This window comes from Scedosporium apiospermum, assembly GCF_000732125.1.
Source record: "Scedosporium apiospermum strain IHEM 14462 chromosome Unknown SEQ_SAPIO_0104, whole genome shotgun sequence".
Classification (NCBI taxonomy): domain Eukaryota; kingdom Fungi; phylum Ascomycota; class Sordariomycetes; order Microascales; family Microascaceae; genus Scedosporium; species Scedosporium apiospermum.
Window position 1 is genome coordinate 198,872 of NW_015971805.1, and position 18,439 is coordinate 217,310.

At 51.8% G+C, this 18,439-nt stretch overlaps 6 protein-coding genes across 6 annotated transcripts; 4 read left to right on the forward strand and 2 right to left on the reverse strand.

Annotated features, from left to right (window-relative positions):
• Window positions 1-203: 203 nt before the first annotated feature.
• SAPIO_CDS6546 (uncharacterized protein) lies at window positions 204-2,197 on the forward strand (the record flags this gene model as incomplete). The annotated part of the gene is made up of 5 exons (XM_016788616.1): window positions 204-1,208; window positions 1,278-1,332; window positions 1,394-1,577; window positions 1,657-1,797; window positions 1,867-2,197. The coding sequence occupies 5 exons, from the start codon at window positions 204-206 to the stop codon at window positions 2,195-2,197; spliced, it is 1,716 nt and encodes a 571-aa protein (XP_016641769.1).
• A 3,173-nt stretch (window positions 2,198-5,370) lies between these two features.
• SAPIO_CDS6547 (uncharacterized protein) lies at window positions 5,371-7,631 on the forward strand (the record flags this gene model as incomplete). The annotated part of the gene is made up of 3 exons (XM_016788617.1): window positions 5,371-6,316; window positions 6,392-6,524; window positions 6,635-7,631. 3 exons carry the CDS (start codon window positions 5,371-5,373, stop codon window positions 7,629-7,631), a joined length of 2,076 nt encoding a protein of 691 aa, XP_016641770.1.
• Window positions 7,632-7,844: 213 nt separating this feature from the next.
• SAPIO_CDS6548 (Acyl-CoA dehydrogenase) lies at window positions 7,845-9,409 on the reverse strand (the record flags this gene model as incomplete). Its single annotated transcript, XM_016788618.1, has 5 exons — window positions 7,845-8,299; window positions 8,386-8,709; window positions 8,790-8,967; window positions 9,033-9,058; window positions 9,124-9,409. The coding sequence occupies 5 exons, from the start codon at window positions 9,407-9,409 to the stop codon at window positions 7,845-7,847; spliced, it is 1,269 nt and encodes a 422-aa protein (XP_016641771.1).
• A 474-nt stretch (window positions 9,410-9,883) lies between these two features.
• On the forward strand, window positions 9,884-11,153 carry SAPIO_CDS6549 (uncharacterized protein; the record flags this gene model as incomplete). The annotated part of the gene is made up of 5 exons (XM_016788619.1): window positions 9,884-9,969; window positions 10,026-10,066; window positions 10,136-10,622; window positions 10,686-10,897; window positions 11,083-11,153. 5 exons carry the CDS (start codon window positions 9,884-9,886, stop codon window positions 11,151-11,153), a joined length of 897 nt encoding a protein of 298 aa, XP_016641772.1.
• Window positions 11,154-11,242: 89 nt separating this feature from the next.
• SAPIO_CDS6550 (putative high-affinity nicotinic acid transporter protein) lies at window positions 11,243-13,017 on the reverse strand (the record flags this gene model as incomplete). Its single annotated transcript, XM_016788620.1, has 4 exons — window positions 11,243-12,299; window positions 12,399-12,517; window positions 12,585-12,703; window positions 12,783-13,017. 4 exons carry the CDS (start codon window positions 13,015-13,017, stop codon window positions 11,243-11,245), a joined length of 1,530 nt encoding a protein of 509 aa, XP_016641773.1.
• A 2,428-nt stretch (window positions 13,018-15,445) lies between these two features.
• Window positions 15,446-18,392, forward strand: SAPIO_CDS6551 (uncharacterized protein; the record flags this gene model as incomplete). Its single annotated transcript, XM_016788621.1, has 6 exons — window positions 15,446-15,683; window positions 15,739-15,845; window positions 15,912-16,086; window positions 16,161-16,931; window positions 17,483-18,014; window positions 18,098-18,392. The coding sequence occupies 6 exons, from the start codon at window positions 15,446-15,448 to the stop codon at window positions 18,390-18,392; spliced, it is 2,118 nt and encodes a 705-aa protein (XP_016641774.1).
• Window positions 18,393-18,439: the final 47 nt, after the last annotated feature.

Genomic DNA, 18,439 nt, shown 5'->3' on the forward strand with positions numbered 1-18,439 from the left:
CGTGCCCGCCAAGCGACGGGACGGCACTAGGGCATAGTAAACAAGTTACAACAAAGTGAAAACATCGAGAGAGTCGTGTAAATAGCTCCCTGTTGGTAATCGGTTGGATATTGTCCTGAAAAAAAGCTTTCTACGTACCTTGGTTCGTTTGTATTACGCCTATCGTACCACACACGCGTGCTCGAAAGGCCTTACACAACAACATGTCTGAAGTATATCGGTCTAAGCAACGAATCATCATTCCCACGGACCTGTCTGTGACAGAGGCCACGCTTCTCAATGACCCCGAACCTATTCCAGACGACAAGGTCCTCTTTGAGGAAGCCTTCACCGGCCACACTGCCACGTATCTGGGCTTCAAGCGCCAAGTAAAGGAGGTAGCAGCCTGGATTAAGCAGCACCTAAGTCTCGAGGCTGGAGATATCGTTACCATCATCTCTCCTAGCTCGATTGACTATGTTGTCGCCGCGCACGCCGTGTGGTGGCTCGGTGGTGTTGTCTCCATGATCAACGATGGGCAATCGCCCAAGGATCTTGCGCACGGATTGGAGGTGGTCCAGCCGAAATTCCTCATCGTGGACAGAACAGTCATCGACAAAATTAATCGAAGTCTACGTACTGCTTCCCACGTTGTCTCCGATAACCACATCGTCATCTTCGGCCAGACTGTATCGTACCCGTGCTGGTCTGATACCATGCGGAGACGACCAGACGTGAATCCGCCCCCGACTCACAACGACGAGAACAACAGTGGATGCGCCCTGCCATCACTCCTGCAACTAGAACCCTACTCGCTCCACAATGGTGACAATCGACAGGTCCTTGCGGCGATTGTGCTCTCGAGCGGAACAACCGGCCGCCCCAAGGCCGTGATGATGTCGCACCACAATCTCATCGCCGCAAACTACCAGCTTCGCGCTGACAATCCGCAGAACTGGCGAAGCGACATGCGCGAGATCTTCTTCCCCCCTCTGTCCCACGTCTATGCAACATACGTTGTCATGACAGGGGCTGCGTGGCTGGGATACTACGTGTGTTTAATGCCACGGTTCGACCTGGAGACCTTTTGCCGCTTGATGTCGAAGCGAAAGGCGACAGTAGCGCGGCTTGTGCCCCCGGTCGCCAAGATGCTCGCAGAGAGTCCCATTACAAAGAGGTTCACGTACCCTTCGCTTGAATACTTTACTTGTTCGGCCGCCCCTTTGAGTGTGAGTTTGGGGAACTAGTCGAAGCCGCGTTGAGTGGAAGACGGAACACCAGCTAACCTCGAGATTAAGGAAACCACGGCCGCCCATTTAAGGAAGGTATTCCCTCACGTTGTACTCTGCCAGAGTGAGTTTGTATAGAAACGCCTAAAGGGCATTTGGACTTGAAGTCGGCTGACAGCGGGTAGCGTACGGTTGCACCGAGGCCGCCGGAGCATGCGTGCAAAGCGGCGTTCGGGATCGGGATATGGCCAGGAATGCAACGGGGAAAGTTATCGCTAATCTTGAGATGCGCTTCCTGAATTCCAAAGGCGAGGATGTTGGCTCAAAGGGGCCTGGCGAAATTGCAATACGAGGACCGAATATCATGATGTTGGTCTCCATGTTTCACCCGGGATATTTATGGATCTAACACCAGGGCCTAAGCTTTCGCGGCTAACCACAGTATCAGGGGCTATCTTCGGGACCCTCGAGCAACTGAAAGCGCCATGCTTGACGGCGGATGGTACAAGACAGGCGATCTTGGATACCTCGACTCTCGGGATTATCTCGTGGTGAACGGTCGGTCGAAAGATACGATCAAGTACAACGGGTAAGTGATCAAATCCCACCGGCAGTACCTCCCGCCTTCCACGAGTTGCTCTTTGTCTAAAAACGCCAGATTCCAAGTGTCCCCGGTGGAGCTCGAGGAAATTCTCCTTCGCCATCCCGCAGTGGACGAAGTGGCCGTGTGCGGGGTCTGGAGTGACGAGGCAGAGACAGAGCTGGTGAGGGCATACATAGCACTCAAGGCGGGGATAGAGAGAACTGCAGAGACCGCTTCGTCGATTTCGAGGTTCCTAGCCGGTCAAGTATCCGGTTACAAACAGCTTCGGGGAGGCGTGGTGTTCCTGGATGGGTTGCCTAAGAGTCCGACCGGCAAGATTCTTAGGAGACTTCTCAAGGACGTGCCACAAGGGACTAGGAGCACCAATCCCGTCGCTAAATTATAATAGTACCAAGCCTCTCCATAGCTTGAATTCGAGTCTATTCAGTAACCCTCTAACTATTCGAAGATATGACCCCCATCCCCCAGTTGAGACTCTTACGCGAACATAAGGAAATTCACAGGCTGTAACGGCTGCGCCAAACGGATTACCCGCCAGGACATACCTTATAGGTTGTTATCGCGCCATATAAAGTGTGTCGTAACGGGGACGATGAGGCGGTTAGATTCACCGTCCCCGCTTCCGTATATCCGGGTCTGGAGAGACGGTGTCTAAGTCGCCATACCCAACTTGGAGGTCATCCAGTGGGTTGTTCCTTCTTTCTATTTCCATCGATGCACGTCCTGACATGTCGTTTCTTGCGAAAGGTGTGCCCCCGGCCGGTAACCGCCCCGGTACAACTTCTTCGTTATACGTGCCGTCAACGCCAAACACAGGTGACAGTCGCGATTCAACGCTTTGGTGTTCCAAATTGTCCTCCGTAGAAAACAACCTTTCATCCACGGACGAGACGGCCCTGCTGGCAAACCTGCAGGTTGGCGCCAGTTCCATAAGCAAACTATAGCCTTCCTCTATAATCACGGAGATTCTCTCAGATTCCTCCTGGTCGTTTACCTCTTTGCCTAGAACATCAAGGAAGAGGGAGATGGAAAGGACCAGGGCTGTTGTGATGGTGACGGTGATGCCCGAATTGACAGGTTTTCTCGCCGTCTGGCTGTAAAACCCTAATATGGCCCGGATGGTGTCATGCGCAATCCCGCGGCCGTCGCCCGCCTTTCCTCTACTAAAACAGCTGCACACTCCTGGGAATGCCCCCCTTAGGAGCAGCCGAAAAATATTTATATTCTGTGTTTCCCTCGTCTGTAAGTCGTGGTACCTCGCTACCTATGGCGCAGACGCTCGCACTTACCAAGAGAATAGACAGGCGACGATTTAGGTATGATGGACTCCCTTGTCTAATATTGTCTTCTGGTGTCTCCGGAGTCCCCCATTGCAATATCGCCGGTACGCCGGAGGAGCAGAGTTGGAGTTCTGTATCCAGGAGGGCTGATAGTCGCAGGGTACAATGGTGTCCACGGACTGGCATCGAAAGGACTTGATCGGAGAATGAGCTCCATAGATTGCAAATATAGGCCACGACTTGCAGGCTTAGCGCGTCCATGTGAAGAGCGTTGTTGTCATTTTCACTCCTCCAGAGTTCCAGACTAGAAACCGCGTTGGGTGGCAACCGCTCACACGTTTGACCCTGCCACATGGGTGCTTCCAAACCTCGTCGCAGTCCGCCTGGCAATTTGTCGGGGTGGAGCACATATGGCGTCTCAGATATTCGAGAAAGAGTACGGTCGAGAATAAAGACGGTCCACCATAATAAATCTATAGTGTTCCTGCTGCGGCCCTGTTGCCCTCTCCTCCAGCAACTATTAGCGGAATCAATAGTAGGCAACAATCGTGCTGCGGCCGCATGTAACTGGAGCGCTACATCTACCATGTCTGCATGGAGAGCAAATAAGCTGTTTAGAATGTGGCAGCTTATTGTCTCCAGGGATAGAGACCGTACTCCGTCGAAGGCTTGCAGCAATTTTCTCGATGTGCTCCATGTTGCATACCCAGGTACATGGTCAGCCGGCTGATGGCCGCTTCTTGCTTCCCCTAATGGCCTCGATGTGCTTTGGCTTAGTGCAAAAATGGCGCATATAAGTGCCATGAACGACGATGATTCGGAGTCGATGGCGACGACAGCAGAGGAGCCCGTGTCAGCAGCAGGACAACCAAGTCTGGCCAAAGTACGAGACAAACGAGTTTCAATATCCCTTTGGTCGAGGAAGGGATACTCGGGATGAAAATTGTCAAAGTATTGTTGGAGAAGGCGGGATCTTTCAATCGAGGGAGGAAGTTGAAGGTGGAACAAGTTTGCAGTAGCGATTCCCGACGCCTCACGGCTGCTTCGGAAACGTCCAAGTGGAATCGTGGGAAGAGCGGTTATCTGAGGGTGAAGCGAAGCATCCAACGGAGCGTACGGTGCGGAAATATCGCCAGATTCCTCGAGAATCTGTGGCGGCGGTCTCGCGTGTCCTTCCTCAACGGGTGGCGTCCTCTCTGGAAACGTGTAGGTGACATTATCATAAGGACTACCTTGGCTTCCTGCTTGACTATTGGCGCCGTCGCTCCTGGAGGGGATTTCTCTTAGATCCGAATGTTTACGAAGGTGATAGCAGCGTCGCGCTCTTGGTCAGTTTAACCCGATGGAGGACGTACCGGCTGTCGTTCTGACTTCTTATCACTACCTTGCGACCCCTTTTTCTCCGTTCAGGATTATAGACACATTCGGTGCCTCGATCGACGCAGTTAAGGCATGTGTCGTGACCGGAGCACTAAGATACAGTTAGGCTCGATGATTCAAGAGACTCAACCGAAAGACTGCATCTACTGAATGCGCAGCGTGGGCAGACTTACCTTGATCTTACGGTGCCTGCAGGCTTGGCTGTTTCCGGATATGCGGTGAATAGACACCCAAGTAGACAGACACAAAGGCTACGGAGGGCTAGCTTACCATGCTTTGGAGATGTACTTGTCGCGACGGGGCCTCCGTGGAGGTCGAGAGGATTCCAATTGTTCTAGGGAGGCCATTCGAAGTGATGGGTGGGTGGGTGAAGATGTGGTTGTCAAGGCTGGACACCCGCTGACCCTACCTGACGCTCATTGAGCACTGCTACGGGCGGTCGGGGAGAGCACGGAATTAAGGAACATGTTGCAATGTCTCAGCTCTGTGAGAAGTACAGGGTATATGCAGTGGGACGACAAAGTACTCTGTCGTCGGGGGAATCGAATCCATTGAAGTGTCTGTGCGATACCTTTAACCCAAAGAGGAATAGTTCGTGTGGAGAGAATGCGGGGAAGACCCGTTTTGTCAGGCGAGGAACTCTTGGAACCGGCTAGCAGTATCTCGCACTTGTGAGGATGTGTCCTGACTCGGCTGGGTCGACAGCAAGAAGCTTTGAGAGGCCAGGGGCCCACCCTCGATCGTACATTGTATCATTGTATCATCCCTCTTCGCGCAAATCCAGGCAAGGTAGGAGTAGAAGATAAGTACAGAAAGCTTGTAGAACGACTCCGCCGCCATAGCTTCGTCTTCGCGGTTTCGACTTTATCTCTTTTTGTTTTTCTCGCCTTCGCCGGTTATGCCGCAGCTGTTCTCCCAAGGGCTCACGAAAGACTTGATGCTGATGAAGCAGCAAAATACCGGGCTCCGCGACCTTCGGCGCCGCATCCGTGCTGTCCAGAAGTCGCGCTCCCTGGGACGGCAGCTTGGGGAATCAGCACCCAATCCAAATACCACCGACTACGTCTTTCGTGGAAATTCGCAGTCCCTGGCAGACCACGCAACAGAAGACGCGAGCTCCCAAACGGAAATGAGAGACAATGATGTCATACTCAATTTTGAGAACATGGACCAAGACTGTGCATTACGTCCCGTCACTACAAACTCGACCATCAACACTTCAGATACGCTGCGCTTCTCGGATACTTTCCGACATCCTTCCACCAATAAAACCACTATGAGCGGACCACAAACGACTCCGGAAACTGTCCCTGCAGGCCATACGCGGCTCACCACGGACGAACGGGGCCAGCTCCGATACTTCGGCTACTCGTCTTTAATGCGGATGGTCTCTATCCTCCCACCATCTTCGCCTTCCAACTCTACCGCCTCGGCGGCGACGGCGGCGGCGGCCTCTGGAGCTGGCACCTTGGATGATATCAGCCAAGATGTTGCTATATTGGCTGACTCGGGCGAAACCCACCATCATCTGATGGACCTCTTCTTTCGGTACCAACACGCAGCTCTACCTGTCCTTGACGAGGCGGCTTTTCGAGAATCGTACATGCGAGGAAAACGGACAGAATATTACTCGACTTTCCTGCTACACTCTCTTCTCCTAAGAGCGCTTAAATTTTCAGCGCACCCACGTGCAGACCAACTCAAGATCGTCTACCTCCGGCGAATCCGTCGCGAGCTGCTATTTGAGATTGAGAATCCAAGCATTGCCACGATTCCGGCCCTGTGCATGTTTGGGTCCTACATGGCGGGCGAGGGTAGCGATCGCGCATGTTGGCTGTATCCAGGTACGTTTACAGATTTCTTCTCCACTTAACTTGGACCATAGTGTTATTATTTCCCCTACTTACATCGTTTTTCAGGCCTTGCTTTCCGTCTGCTCTATGATTTCGGTCTTCACGAAGACTGCTCTGACCTCGTCAAGTCTGGGCGTCTAACAGAAACAGATCGCCGGATCAAACACTCTATCCTCTACCACTGTTATGTCTTTGACAAGTAAGTAATCTTTCAAGAAAACAACCGAAGGAAAAGATAAAACAACCAATATATATATATATATAAATATATAGAAAACGGGGCACAAAACACGAAACACTAAACTTTAGTAGACTGTATAGCTCCTTTCAAGGCCGACCAACGGCTGTCCGCCTAGAAGATATCTCATGCCCTCTTCCTTCAGCAGATATTCGCGACCCAAGCCACCAGTCCTTGACTGCGTTTGTGCGTCTCTCTTCAATCCTAGAAGAAATTCTGCCTATTATCAACGGACGCCGGCTAGATACTATATATCAGCACGCCTCGGTTGAGAAGCTCTCCCGCGCCAGTGACGATCTCCTGCAATGGTTTAAGGCGTTACCGCCAGAACTACAGTGGAACTCGAGCGCTGTACAGCTTCCATCCCCAGCTACATGCGCACTACACATCCATTTCCTCTCTGTCACTATTCTTCTTAACCGACCGTTTGCTGCCTATATGCTCAAGTCTGCCGATGACAAGGGCGTTGTCGACGGGCGTGCTGGAAATAGGCGCCTTAGCGGGCAAACGCCAGAGATTTCACAAAAGATTTGCACAACAAGCGGCATTCGGATATCGAAAATTCTCTGCGCATACAAGCGCTGTCACGGTGCTAACAAATTCTTCTCCACCATTAACCCAGCATGTCTATCTGCGTCCATAGCGCTCATCTCGGACATTGTCAGTGCCAAGGTCGGAGAGGACAAGAGGGAGGAAAAACGATGGCTCTCCGCCATACTCGAGACATTAAATGAGATCACTCCAACTTACCCTGTTGCTGGAAGAAGCTACATAGTCCTCTGCGCTATCGCCAAGGCCTGCGGACTGCAGGGTGTCGCCCCGCCCCCGTCATCGTCGGGACCGCTTGGAACATCGGACTCGGGAAATGACCTGCTCAGCCAGCTCTTCCAAAACGCAGAGGGACAACAGACGGGCCCGGGCGAAATGGTTTCGTGCGTGAACGAGTCGCTGGGATGGGAGTTCCATCCAATGTTAGGCGACGTGCACGATATCGGGCTCTCAGACTTTTATCCTCGGCTGTCGCCGTGGCCACCGTCGACACCAGACTACGGGAACTGGTTAGTTTGAGGATAGTGATAAATCTACGAGAATTTAGTTTATGGATTGCCTCCGACGAAGAAGAGACCCATTCGCACCACTCGTCGGTGACCTACTTTTTTTTTCGTTGTCATGCTGCCTACTCAAACCATCAAGAATGAAAAGCAATCTCGAGAATAAGTCGCACATTATAAAATGGTACGACAACATAAGCCAGTTCAGATATACTATCCGCTTTCTCTTTTACAACTTTGCCAGCTTCTTCTGCTGCTTGGCAATCATATCCATGAGAATCTCTTCACTGCCACCCGATACGACTAAAACCCTGACATCCCTGCTTATTTGCTCGACACGACCACCAGCCCCGCCCCGTGAGTAGCCCATTCCTCCAAATACTTGCTGCGCCTCGCGACACACCGTCTCGAGGTTGTGCGCGGCCTGCATCTTGAGCAATGCGGCCCATGGCGAGAATGCGAGCGCTGGTGTGGTGACGGAACGCCGCACCAAATCCTCCATCAGATGTTGCATTGGCTCGATAAGGCCAGCCATCTTGCTGAACTTTAGCCGGATGGCCTGGTTCTCGAAAAGCTTCTTGCCAAAGGTCTCGCGACGGAGGGCATAACGGTAGCTGTCTTCAAGAGCCACGCGCGAGAGACGGAGAGCAGTGATGCCAACCCATAGGCGCTCATGTGTAAAGGCTGTTAGTCTGTTAGCATGCCTGTTTAGGTACGGCCGCTGGCGTTCGTCTCCGTGCACCCTAATAGACAGGGTATATGGTACCTACTCGACATGATGACCTCGAAGCCCTGACCCTCTCTCCCGAGAATGTTCTCAACTGGCACGACAACGTTGTCGAGGTCAATGAACGACGAACCGCTTGAACTAACACCCGAATTATACATCTTCTTTCGGTGGATTCCCTGTGTGTCCATGTCGACGATGAACACGGTTAGGCCTTTGTGGCCCGGCCCTCCAGTTCGAGCCGCGACAAGAGCGTGGGTCGCCAGCTGACCCTGGGTAATCCATTTCTTCTGGCCGTTGATCACAAAATGCTTGCCATCTTTTGTCTTTTTGGCCTCTGTCGTAAGGCCCGCCACATCCGAGCCGGCTTCAGAATTGGGGCTGAAGTCAGCAGACATTCGAGAATAAGGCATGAGTTGGCATCTCAATCCAATGCAAGAGGCTTACCATCCGGTTCGGTGACCATAAGGCAATGCTTTTGGTCCCCCGTTAGGAGGGGCCTCAAGTACTTTTGTTTCTGCTCCTCGGTGCCGTAGGTTGACAATGGGGCGCCGCCGGTCGTCGCGCCACCATTTATACCCCAGACAACGCCGAGGTATCCGCAGCGAGCGATTTCGTCGGTAAGCTACCCAGTTGCATGTTAAATAGGGATTAAACGTGAGAAATTAACCGATGGAATATTAAACCTACAACTGCATCGTGGAATTCGTCCCATTCTGCCCGCCGAATATGTTAACACTACGGTAACGATCCTTTGTCATAGTACACTAGACATAATTACCATCAGGAGAAATACCGGCCGGCAACTTAACGCCGCCCAACGAACTCTTAGGCAGGGGGAATACCGCAGCCGCGAGAAAACCAAGCTCGGCATGACGCTTGAAAGCGTGGTCAGGAACGTATCCCTGCGCCTCCCATTCGGCGCCGTTAGGAATGATCTCGCTGTCGACATACTCCCGGATAAAGCGCTGGAGCTTCCGGTGAGAGTCCTTGTAGTAAGGGTTGCCCTTGTCGGTGTGCCAGTTCGGGTCGGCGAAGGGAATATTACTGGTTAGAGCAGAGGCCATGGTGAGTTCTCGTCGATCACGGGCAAAGACAAATGTAGAAAGTCGAACAGGGTTTGAAAAGACAAAAAGCACCGGCAGAGATTGTCGGCAGATGAAGGTAATATCTTATGTCTACTCCAAGATTTCGTAGCTGACCCGTCTGGAAGCCCAGCTCTAAAATATGCCCTTAACATGCGATTTCCGTCCTCTGGAATTGACCATCCGTCGGATGTGGGTGTCGGAATTGAGCTCTGGAGGCAAAATTCCGCGGAGCATCACAGTGAATCAAACTTAATTCCGAGGAATTAAGCCCGCCGAGACAACTTCACCGAATATACACTCAATCCAAGCCACTCCCAGACCCCTGTACCCTTTATGGAATACTACCCTGAAAAATGTTCTAAATATCTACTATGAGGACGGACTCCGGCATCCAATTCGGCAGGTGAACGACAACAAGGGCCCTCTGTATACTGCAGACCGCAATCCAACGTTATGGCGGAAAGACTCCAACAAATTGCTGGACAGCTGCGCCCGGCTCGAGAATCTGCTACCCAGCAAGATTCGAAAGACCCTTCAAGGTTGGCAGATGGCTATAGCAATGCTCGACCGTTACATGGCTGACTCGTGACTGCAGGATCGACGGCTACGTCGTGCTAGTTACCGGAGGTGCACAAGGTAGGCGGCTAAGCTACCAACATGAGCTTTCTTGGCTTCTAAGTGCTGATTCGGATGGGTTTTATTTAGGCATCGGCAGAGCTACCGCAAACCTCCTGGCAACAAAAGGCGCCAAGATTGTGATAGCGGATGTTAGTGAGGAAAAGTCCAGCGAGGCCGTCCGGGACCTTCGTGCCCACGGATACGAGGCAGTGTCGATCGTCGGGGACGCACTCGAAGATGGCTTCGCCGAGAAGACCGTGAAATATGCGCTCGATGCCTTGGGAAAAGTCAACTGTTTAATCAACAATGCTGGGTTCTGCTACGACGCTGCCATCCACAAGATGGACGACGAAAAATTCGACGTTATCATGAAGATCCACAACTATGTTCCCTTTCGCATGATCCGCGCCCTGTCCGCACACTGGATGGATCCCGCCAACCGCGATATGCCAAAAGTGATTGTGAACGTCTCATCAACATCTGGTCTACACGGACAAATGGGTCAAATCAATTACGCCACGGCGAAGATGGGTGTTGTTGGCCTCACTAAGACAGTGGCTTCCGAGTGGGCCCGGTACGTGCTGCGCCGCATCTCCCCTCTCCGACACGTCTATTTATGTTCTAACTGTTCGTGCAGATACGGAGTCCGCTGCAATGCGGTGGCGTATGGTTGGATGGATACCAGGCTCACAAGACCGCCCACAGGCGAGGAGACTGTAGCCACTGGCGGCAAGGAGATAGTCCTGGGGATTAGTGCTAAGGCGAAGAAGTTTCGCGATTTGTCTGAGATACCTCTTGGGCGGTGTGGCACCGTGGACGATGCGGCCGGAGTGATGTTGTTTTTGGCAAGTCCACTCTCATCATATGTAACGGCAACCTGTATTGAGTGTGACGGAGGACGCTTTATGTAGGGATAAATACTATGCCATGCGGGCACCTTGTCGCTTTCTACGTTCGGGCTCGCCCGTTTTCTAGACCACCTTTTTAACTTCTCTTTAGCTATGTTCTAATCCTTTAATTAACATCCACGCCAGAGAGTAGGTGCGACGCCTTGGATGAGGTAGGAGATCAGCGTCTCTCGGAGATCATTGCCAGAAAAATGTAAATTTCAGCTACACAAGACTACATTCAGAATGAAAAGAACTAGTAGAGGCAACAACGGTCGCTTATCCAACAACTGAGCTAGCTAACTGCTCAGTACATATATCGGTAGTCAGGATGATCGTCACCAAGCTGTGCGATTTCCTCTGGAGTCTTTCCCTCCAAGCGATAATTCCTCTCGCCGCGGTTCCTTCTCTTATTCTCACGTTTCAACAACACAGATGTTAAAGCATGCATGACAATAGTGAGCACCATAAATCCTAAGGACCCAGCATGCCCCAAGCGGTAGAGCGGCCGATCCTGGGTTCGGTAAAGGAAAGGGGTGAAAGTTCCCGAAACGTTGGCTAGCGTCATAGCCATTGCCTGCCCTACAGCGCGCTTGTAGTGGGAGGGTAAGTTGCTGGGCATCCAGGAAAGAGGAATGCCAGTAGCAGTGTACACGCCCATTCCTACAATAATACAGCCGGCATACTGCGGTGCGTTCCCCCTCGCGAAAGAAGCCAGAATTATAACGTAGCCAACTGCGCAAGTCACGCCCCCAGTGATAGCAAAGTAGCCCCGTCGTCCCGTTCGGTCCGATAGATAAGCCGTACCCAGAAAGCAGAGGACGCCGGCAAAGTAGCATGGAATCGTCAGCAACTGTGTGTGCAGCCCGTTATAGCCAAGGGCGTTGATAATTGTCGGCAGAAAGGTGTTGTACCCGTAGATGGCCACGGTGGCGCCTAGTTGCCCAACAGATAAAGTCCACACTTTCCAGTCACGAAAGGCAGACATGGATTGCTGCCAATCAATTTTCCCTTCGCCTTCCAGTCCGAGTGAGCTGCCGTCAAGGTGCCGCCGGATTTGGACGAAGGACTTCTCTCGCTCAGTCAGATATGGCGCTTCGGAGGGACTGTTGGCCAGGACAAAGAACGCGATAATCCCAAGCAGCATTGTCGGGAGACCTTCGAGAATCATTAGCCATCGCCATGCAGACAAGCCTCGGACGCCGTCCATGTGCCCGAGACCATAAGCTACCAGTCCCCCGATAACACCCGCCAACGCGGCCGATGCATATAGATAGAATATGCGGATGGCCAGCTCACGCCTGCGGTAAAAGAAAGTGAGGTAAAATGCTGCGCCTGGGAAGTAACCGGCCTCGAAGATGCCGCTGATAAGTTGGACCAGTTAGTGATCGCCCGCGTGTGCGTTCAAACCAGCTAATACTCTAGACAGAGAGGATAGCTGGAGAAGGGGTCGATAAACATACAGCAGCAGACGAACCGCAATCATCTGCGTCTTGTTCTGGACGAATCCAGTACACAAAGATACCGCGCCCCATGCAATTGCAATGCCAGGGATGAAGCGACGAGGCTGGAGCTTTTTCAACTGTAACATGGAAGTCGGCAAATTGTCAGCATGTTAGCATGTCATGGCGATCGCACAATAGACGAACCAAGATATTCGACGGGATCTCGAAGGTTACGTATGTGGCAAAGAGAACCGCCACACAGAGCTGGTAGTCGTCCCCACTAAGGCCAAGGTATTTCTCGAGGTTAAAGATCCGGGCGTTACCTGGCAATCAGATACGGTTTATCAGCCGCTTGACTCGAATCCTTAAGACAGCAGAGGGTAATGATCTGCGACAACTTACCAATGTTGACGCGGTTCAAGAACGACATAACGTAGAGTGCGCTGACAATCGGGAGAATCCGCCAATCGCACTTTCGCACCATGCGCCGTTCCTCTTCAGGAGGCATATCAAAGTCAGGCACGCTGCCAAGCTCCTTTTCCAGGCGCAACTCAGCATGCTCAGAGTATGCCTTATCGTTGGGATCGCCAGAGCCTGGGTCGATATTCCCGCCTGTCTTTCGGTGGACGGTAGCCATGTCTACAAAGTATACTGCAAGGTGTTCTAGGGGAATAGGAAGATAAGGAGTTCACTAATACATGACTCTCCGTTAGATAGAAATGGGCTTAGGGAATCTCCAGTGATAAGTAGACCGTGATACATGTGTGTGCGCCATGTACGGGAAATTGCTCTGGAACATCGCGATACAAGCAGCGGGTTTGAAAGACCGCGGAATATTTACCGGAATTGTACGAAGTTCGAAATTCCCGGGATCCTTTTCCCTTCCCCCTGCTCTACCCACCATGCTAACGCCCGAGCCACGCTCCTAGTACCTAGAAGGCGTGTAAACGACTAAACTGCATGCCGACGTAGCTGTCCGGCGTATAGAAACCGCGATAAAGGAATAAAGTAAAATTGTAGGCGGGGTCTCGTCGCTCAGATTCTACGTACAGGTAGCGACAGTTCCCTGTCGCCGGATCTCTCTGGGGCGTGGTTGGCCTTGTCAAGATACCCCAGGACCAGGCGAAATGTGGCTGTGCCTTCAGCTGCGTCGACCAGGTGGTATGATTCTGCTCAATCGCATTGTGTCAACTGTAGTCTGTCGAGTAGCAAGCACAGTCTCTGGTTGATATCTATGGTAGCTTGGAAGAAGATGATCTCGCTTAAAGCCTCCAGTTTCGGGTCAAAGATAGTAGCACAATGTTCCCGAAGTCTAAATCTAGCTTGGGTATATGGGAAGATGCCGTTTCAATCCTGCACTCGCCTGGCTTCGGGTACATTTACATTTACGAGTCACTCCCAAGTGCTCGCCGCATCCGACTCCTCCAGCTCCATCCGGAAACCGTCCGCAATCTCCTCTCCGTTAGTCTGATACCAACCTCACTAGACAGTAACCCTTGCTTCGATGCGTTGTTATACACATGGGGCGACGAAACCCTCGAAAATGGGGAATTCTATGTGGAGGGCGCCTCGTGAATATTGGCCGAAACCTCTACGATGTTCTCACACGGTTGCGGTCCTTAACTGGAGGTCGCATGATCTGGGCCGACGCGCTGTCCATTGTCTCACCGGCCCCCGAAAACTTCCAGGACCATTTCGGATGCAGCAAGCTCTCCTGTGCCCTTTGCTCGCACGTCATGCACAACGCCGACTACCAGACAAAGGGGACTCGCGCCCGGCTTTACTCAGACTCCGCATTTCCTTTTAGAATCTCGTCTATCGACTGCCACTCTCGACTCGCTATTGCCTTAAAAAGGGTGCAGGACCAGCTATCAGACACGATCCTCAGATATTCAATGACCCAAAATGACGCCTTCACACAATACGTCAGACGCACCCGAAACAAACCCATACGCGGCAACAATTACCTCCAACATCGTTTCTACCGAATGTGTCTCAGACTGAAAGTTGGCAAAAGATGCGGAAGAGGAGAGAGAAGGGGGGGGGGAAGGGATGAAGTTGTGTTGAAGTTGTGTCAGGCCGGCAGTTCCATTGTCAAGAAGAGGAAATTCCATGACACTATGAAAGCGAGGGTTTCCGGCCGTGAGATGAGCCTGGCTCAGCGAGCTGCAATGCGGTAGCATCATATGAAATGGGAGCCCCCCAGTCGCCACACGCGTGGCAAGGTCTGGGTCATAGTAGACAAACAAGTCCCCGATATGCTGATTGAGCGGAAGGGTCTCTTCGGCCCAGAAAAGAAATACGAGAAAACAATAGCATATATCCGGATTCTACGTGCAGGGCCCGTAGAGGATTCATCTTTCCCATGATACATAACCGTAACGGATTATCATAACGGATTACCATAATCGATCACCATGATGGATACCCATGACGGATTCTGAATAGGCTTTTCACATATGGGTTCATCTTCAAGCCAGCCTGACAATCCGGGGAAAAAGGTCATTTTTATTTTGAGGTACATACTTGCTGCTCCTTCGTCGCCCGTACCTTTTAATTTCTTGCTGCTACAGCTGCAACAGGAGCCAAGAGTCGGGAGGTCTTCTGGGGTCTAGCTGGTGCCGAGTGCCGTCTATCGGAGTAGGTCGGAGGCTAGGATTAAGCCGTGTCGAAGGAGCTTACTTCCAGGTAAGTGGTTGGGTTTCTGGGTCATCGGAAAATCAGCATCGTTCGAGAGCTTTGGCGTAATACACCTCGCTCTTTGCGGACGTCTTAAACCCGCTTCCGGCCACAACGCTTACCTCCGCGTCCTCGTTGGGGAGCGTCGTAATTTGTTGACGATTTCAAGATCTGGTGTAGTCTGAATCGGTCTGTTCGAGAATACAACAACGTTCGAAGTACATTCCATCAGCATACTCGGATCCCAAGAACTATGTGATGACTTGGGGAATGTGCCGGTTCTCAGACTTCCTCTGAGCACATACAAATACAGCAGGAAAAGCAGACTTGAATCTATTAATAACTTTATTTTGTCCTTTATTACGCCATCTAACCACCAAGCCATCATGTCTAATGCATTGCAAGTAAGTAAACATGGCCGAAGCCTGCAAAGCGAAAAGGAGAACCCGAAGGCCCCAGACCGCGTCGATACTTCAAGCACTCCCTCTTTACAGGCCCAAGATACCGAGGCACTTCCCCAGCCGAAACTTCCTGGCAATGAAACCCCGGATGGTGGCGTTGCTGCCTGGGTCGTCGCCCTGGGTGCCTGGTGCACGTCGTTTTGCAGTTTCGGCTGGCTCAACAGTATGGCTGGCTTCTATCTATACATCAGCGGCATTTATCTGACCTCAAGTATCAGGTATCGGGGTTTTCCAAGAGCATTACCAAAACGAACTGCTTAAGGAGTACTCACCAAGCACTATTTCATGGATTCCATCACTGCAACTATTTTTCATGATGGCCATGGTACGTTCAAACATCTTTCCATTGGTGTTGAGATTTGGGAAACCCACCTTACTGATAGAGCTTCAGGGGCCTGTGGTCGGCAAGGTGTATGACCATCATGGCCCACGAGGGCTGCTCCTGATTGGAAGCTTGTTGCATGTCTTTGGCCTCATGATGACCAGCCTCGGCACAGAATACTACCAGATACTTCTTGCGCAGGGACTGTGCTCAGCTCTTGGTGTTTCGGCAATATTCCAACCATGTATGTGCATCTGACGTGGGAATATATCAATGCGAGAATCGTCTCTTACCAACGTGGAAACTGACTTTCCCTAGCTGTCGCTAGTGTCGCGCAATGGTTCAACCGAAAGCGTGGTACAGCCTATGGAATCATATACACAGGTTCTAGTCTCGGTGGCGTCGTCTTTCCGATAATGGTTTCGCATCTCATACAAGCGGTCAGCTTTGCTTGGGCTATGCGCGTCTGTGGATTCTTGGTACTCTTTCTCCTTATCATTGCCAACCTAACCGTACGCAACCGCTGCCCGCCGAAACCGCAGAAGGTTACGATCGCCCAACTCATCAAGCCCCTCACTGAGGTCAAATTCGTTCTTGTCACACTTGGATTCTTCCTTTTCAACTTTGGCCTCTATGTTCCCATCAACTATGTCACCGTCAACGCTGTCAGCGTCGGGCTGGATCTGAATCTCGCACAATACCTCATTCCCATTCTAAACGCGGCGTCTCTCTTCGGCCGCCTTGGCGCTGGCGTGTTGGGAGACAGAATAGGGCAGTACAACGTGTTCATTGTTGTCTGCTATTTATCCGGCATTTGGATCCTCGCCCTCTGGCTCCCAGACTCAAGCCAGGCTGCACTGATCGCCTTTTCCGTTCTGTTCGGGTTCTTTTCCGGTGCCTACATCTCATTAACCATGCCACTTATCGTCCAAATCTCGCTGATGTGCGAGCTGGGATTCCGCACGGGGATTGCCTACTTTATTTCTGGCATTGCTGGGCTGACGACTAACCCTATCAATGGAGCTATATTGGACGGTGCAGGAGGATGGACTGGTCTGAAGGTCTTTGCCGGAGTGTTTTGTCTTGTGGGTACGACTTTCGTACTTGCTGCGAGGGTAAAGGAGACCGGTTGGAAGGTATTGGCGCGATATTAGAGGAATGCCCAAGGGATCGATCGGTTCCTTCGTCGCTATCTGCGATGACTCTGGCTGGGGGTGCACTGGATTAGATCAAGCGGTTACACTAATCCTCGCTACCGACAATATTGGGTCTAAACGTAGGGAACGAGTAACAGCTGAGACCCGAGACAAGTTTAAGAGGCTTAGAATTGGTCATTTATGTCCCCAGATTTTTACTGTAATTATCACCATCAACCTATGAGACTACTGCCTCTTCTTTATTTTCATCATCAAGCAGGAGCTTGGCCATCTACAAAGGAGTGGTGCGGCTGTGAGTGGTGGGCATGTCAACGGCTCGCTCAAGTGGTTTTAATTCCTAATCTAGCTAGTTGAGCTGCGGGTTGGCAATAGTGCGAAATCAGCCGCAGCTGGCCCCAGCCTGACCCTTCTTGTGATGAGGACTGGGCGTGCTTTGTGTTGGGTGTTAATAGGGAGAAAAACGAAGCGCGTCGTTTCTTCCAGATCCCCTCATTCCAGATCCATTTCATCACAAACGACTCGAGATTGAATACATGGCGTTTCCACCACCTATTCCTCCTCGGCCGCCCGGTTACGAAACGGGGCCATCTCAACCAGGCCCTACGTATCCTCCTCGTCCACCTCCTCATCCATCGCTGCATTATTTTCCACCTCCACCCCAGCAGCAATACCCTCCACCTCTTATCACACCACAACAGCAATATTATCCACCTCCTGGTCCACCCCAGCAGTATCAATCCGGATATGTTCAATCACCGCTTCCACCCCTCCAGCAACAGTATGCTGGACCGCCTGGGTTTCCTCCGCCGTCTCAGCAACCAGCGCCTCCACCAGCGCCTTCTGGGTGGAACGAGCATCTCTTCTACACAAACGGGCGCCCAACACCAGCCTTTGAAGCCATAACGAGAGAATTTTTCACGAGACTTGATCCTCAGAGAACAGGATATATTACTCCTGAAGTGCTCTCGAGTTTTCTCGACGCATCTGGCTTCAAGGCAGAAGACAACGTTTGTACGTAAAAGAACCTGGTTCCAGGTTTTTGACTTAAAATGAAACAAGAGCCACGCTAACATAATGTCGGCGGCGGGTTTAACTAAGGAAGAATAGCCGCAAGGCCAGTTTCATGTACACGGCCGAGTACATGGCCGACGGTCAGCTTAAAGCCATCCTTGAGGGCTTCAACTTCGACCATAAGGCAGTAGTGCGCAACCCTGCCAGCAAGCAGTTACCTTACGGCGGTATGCAGCTGCTGAGCCTCGCCGGCTTCACAGACTTCCTAGCCCTTGAATACGCTGCAGACCCGGACGAGTACCATCCCGGACTGAACAATGCGTGTCTATGGTGTTTGGCCGGAGAAGGGTCCGGTTCCGCGATACATGATGCCTGCCACTAAACCCGCCGAGGTGCAGTGGCGGATTGATGAAGCGTCCACCCGATGCC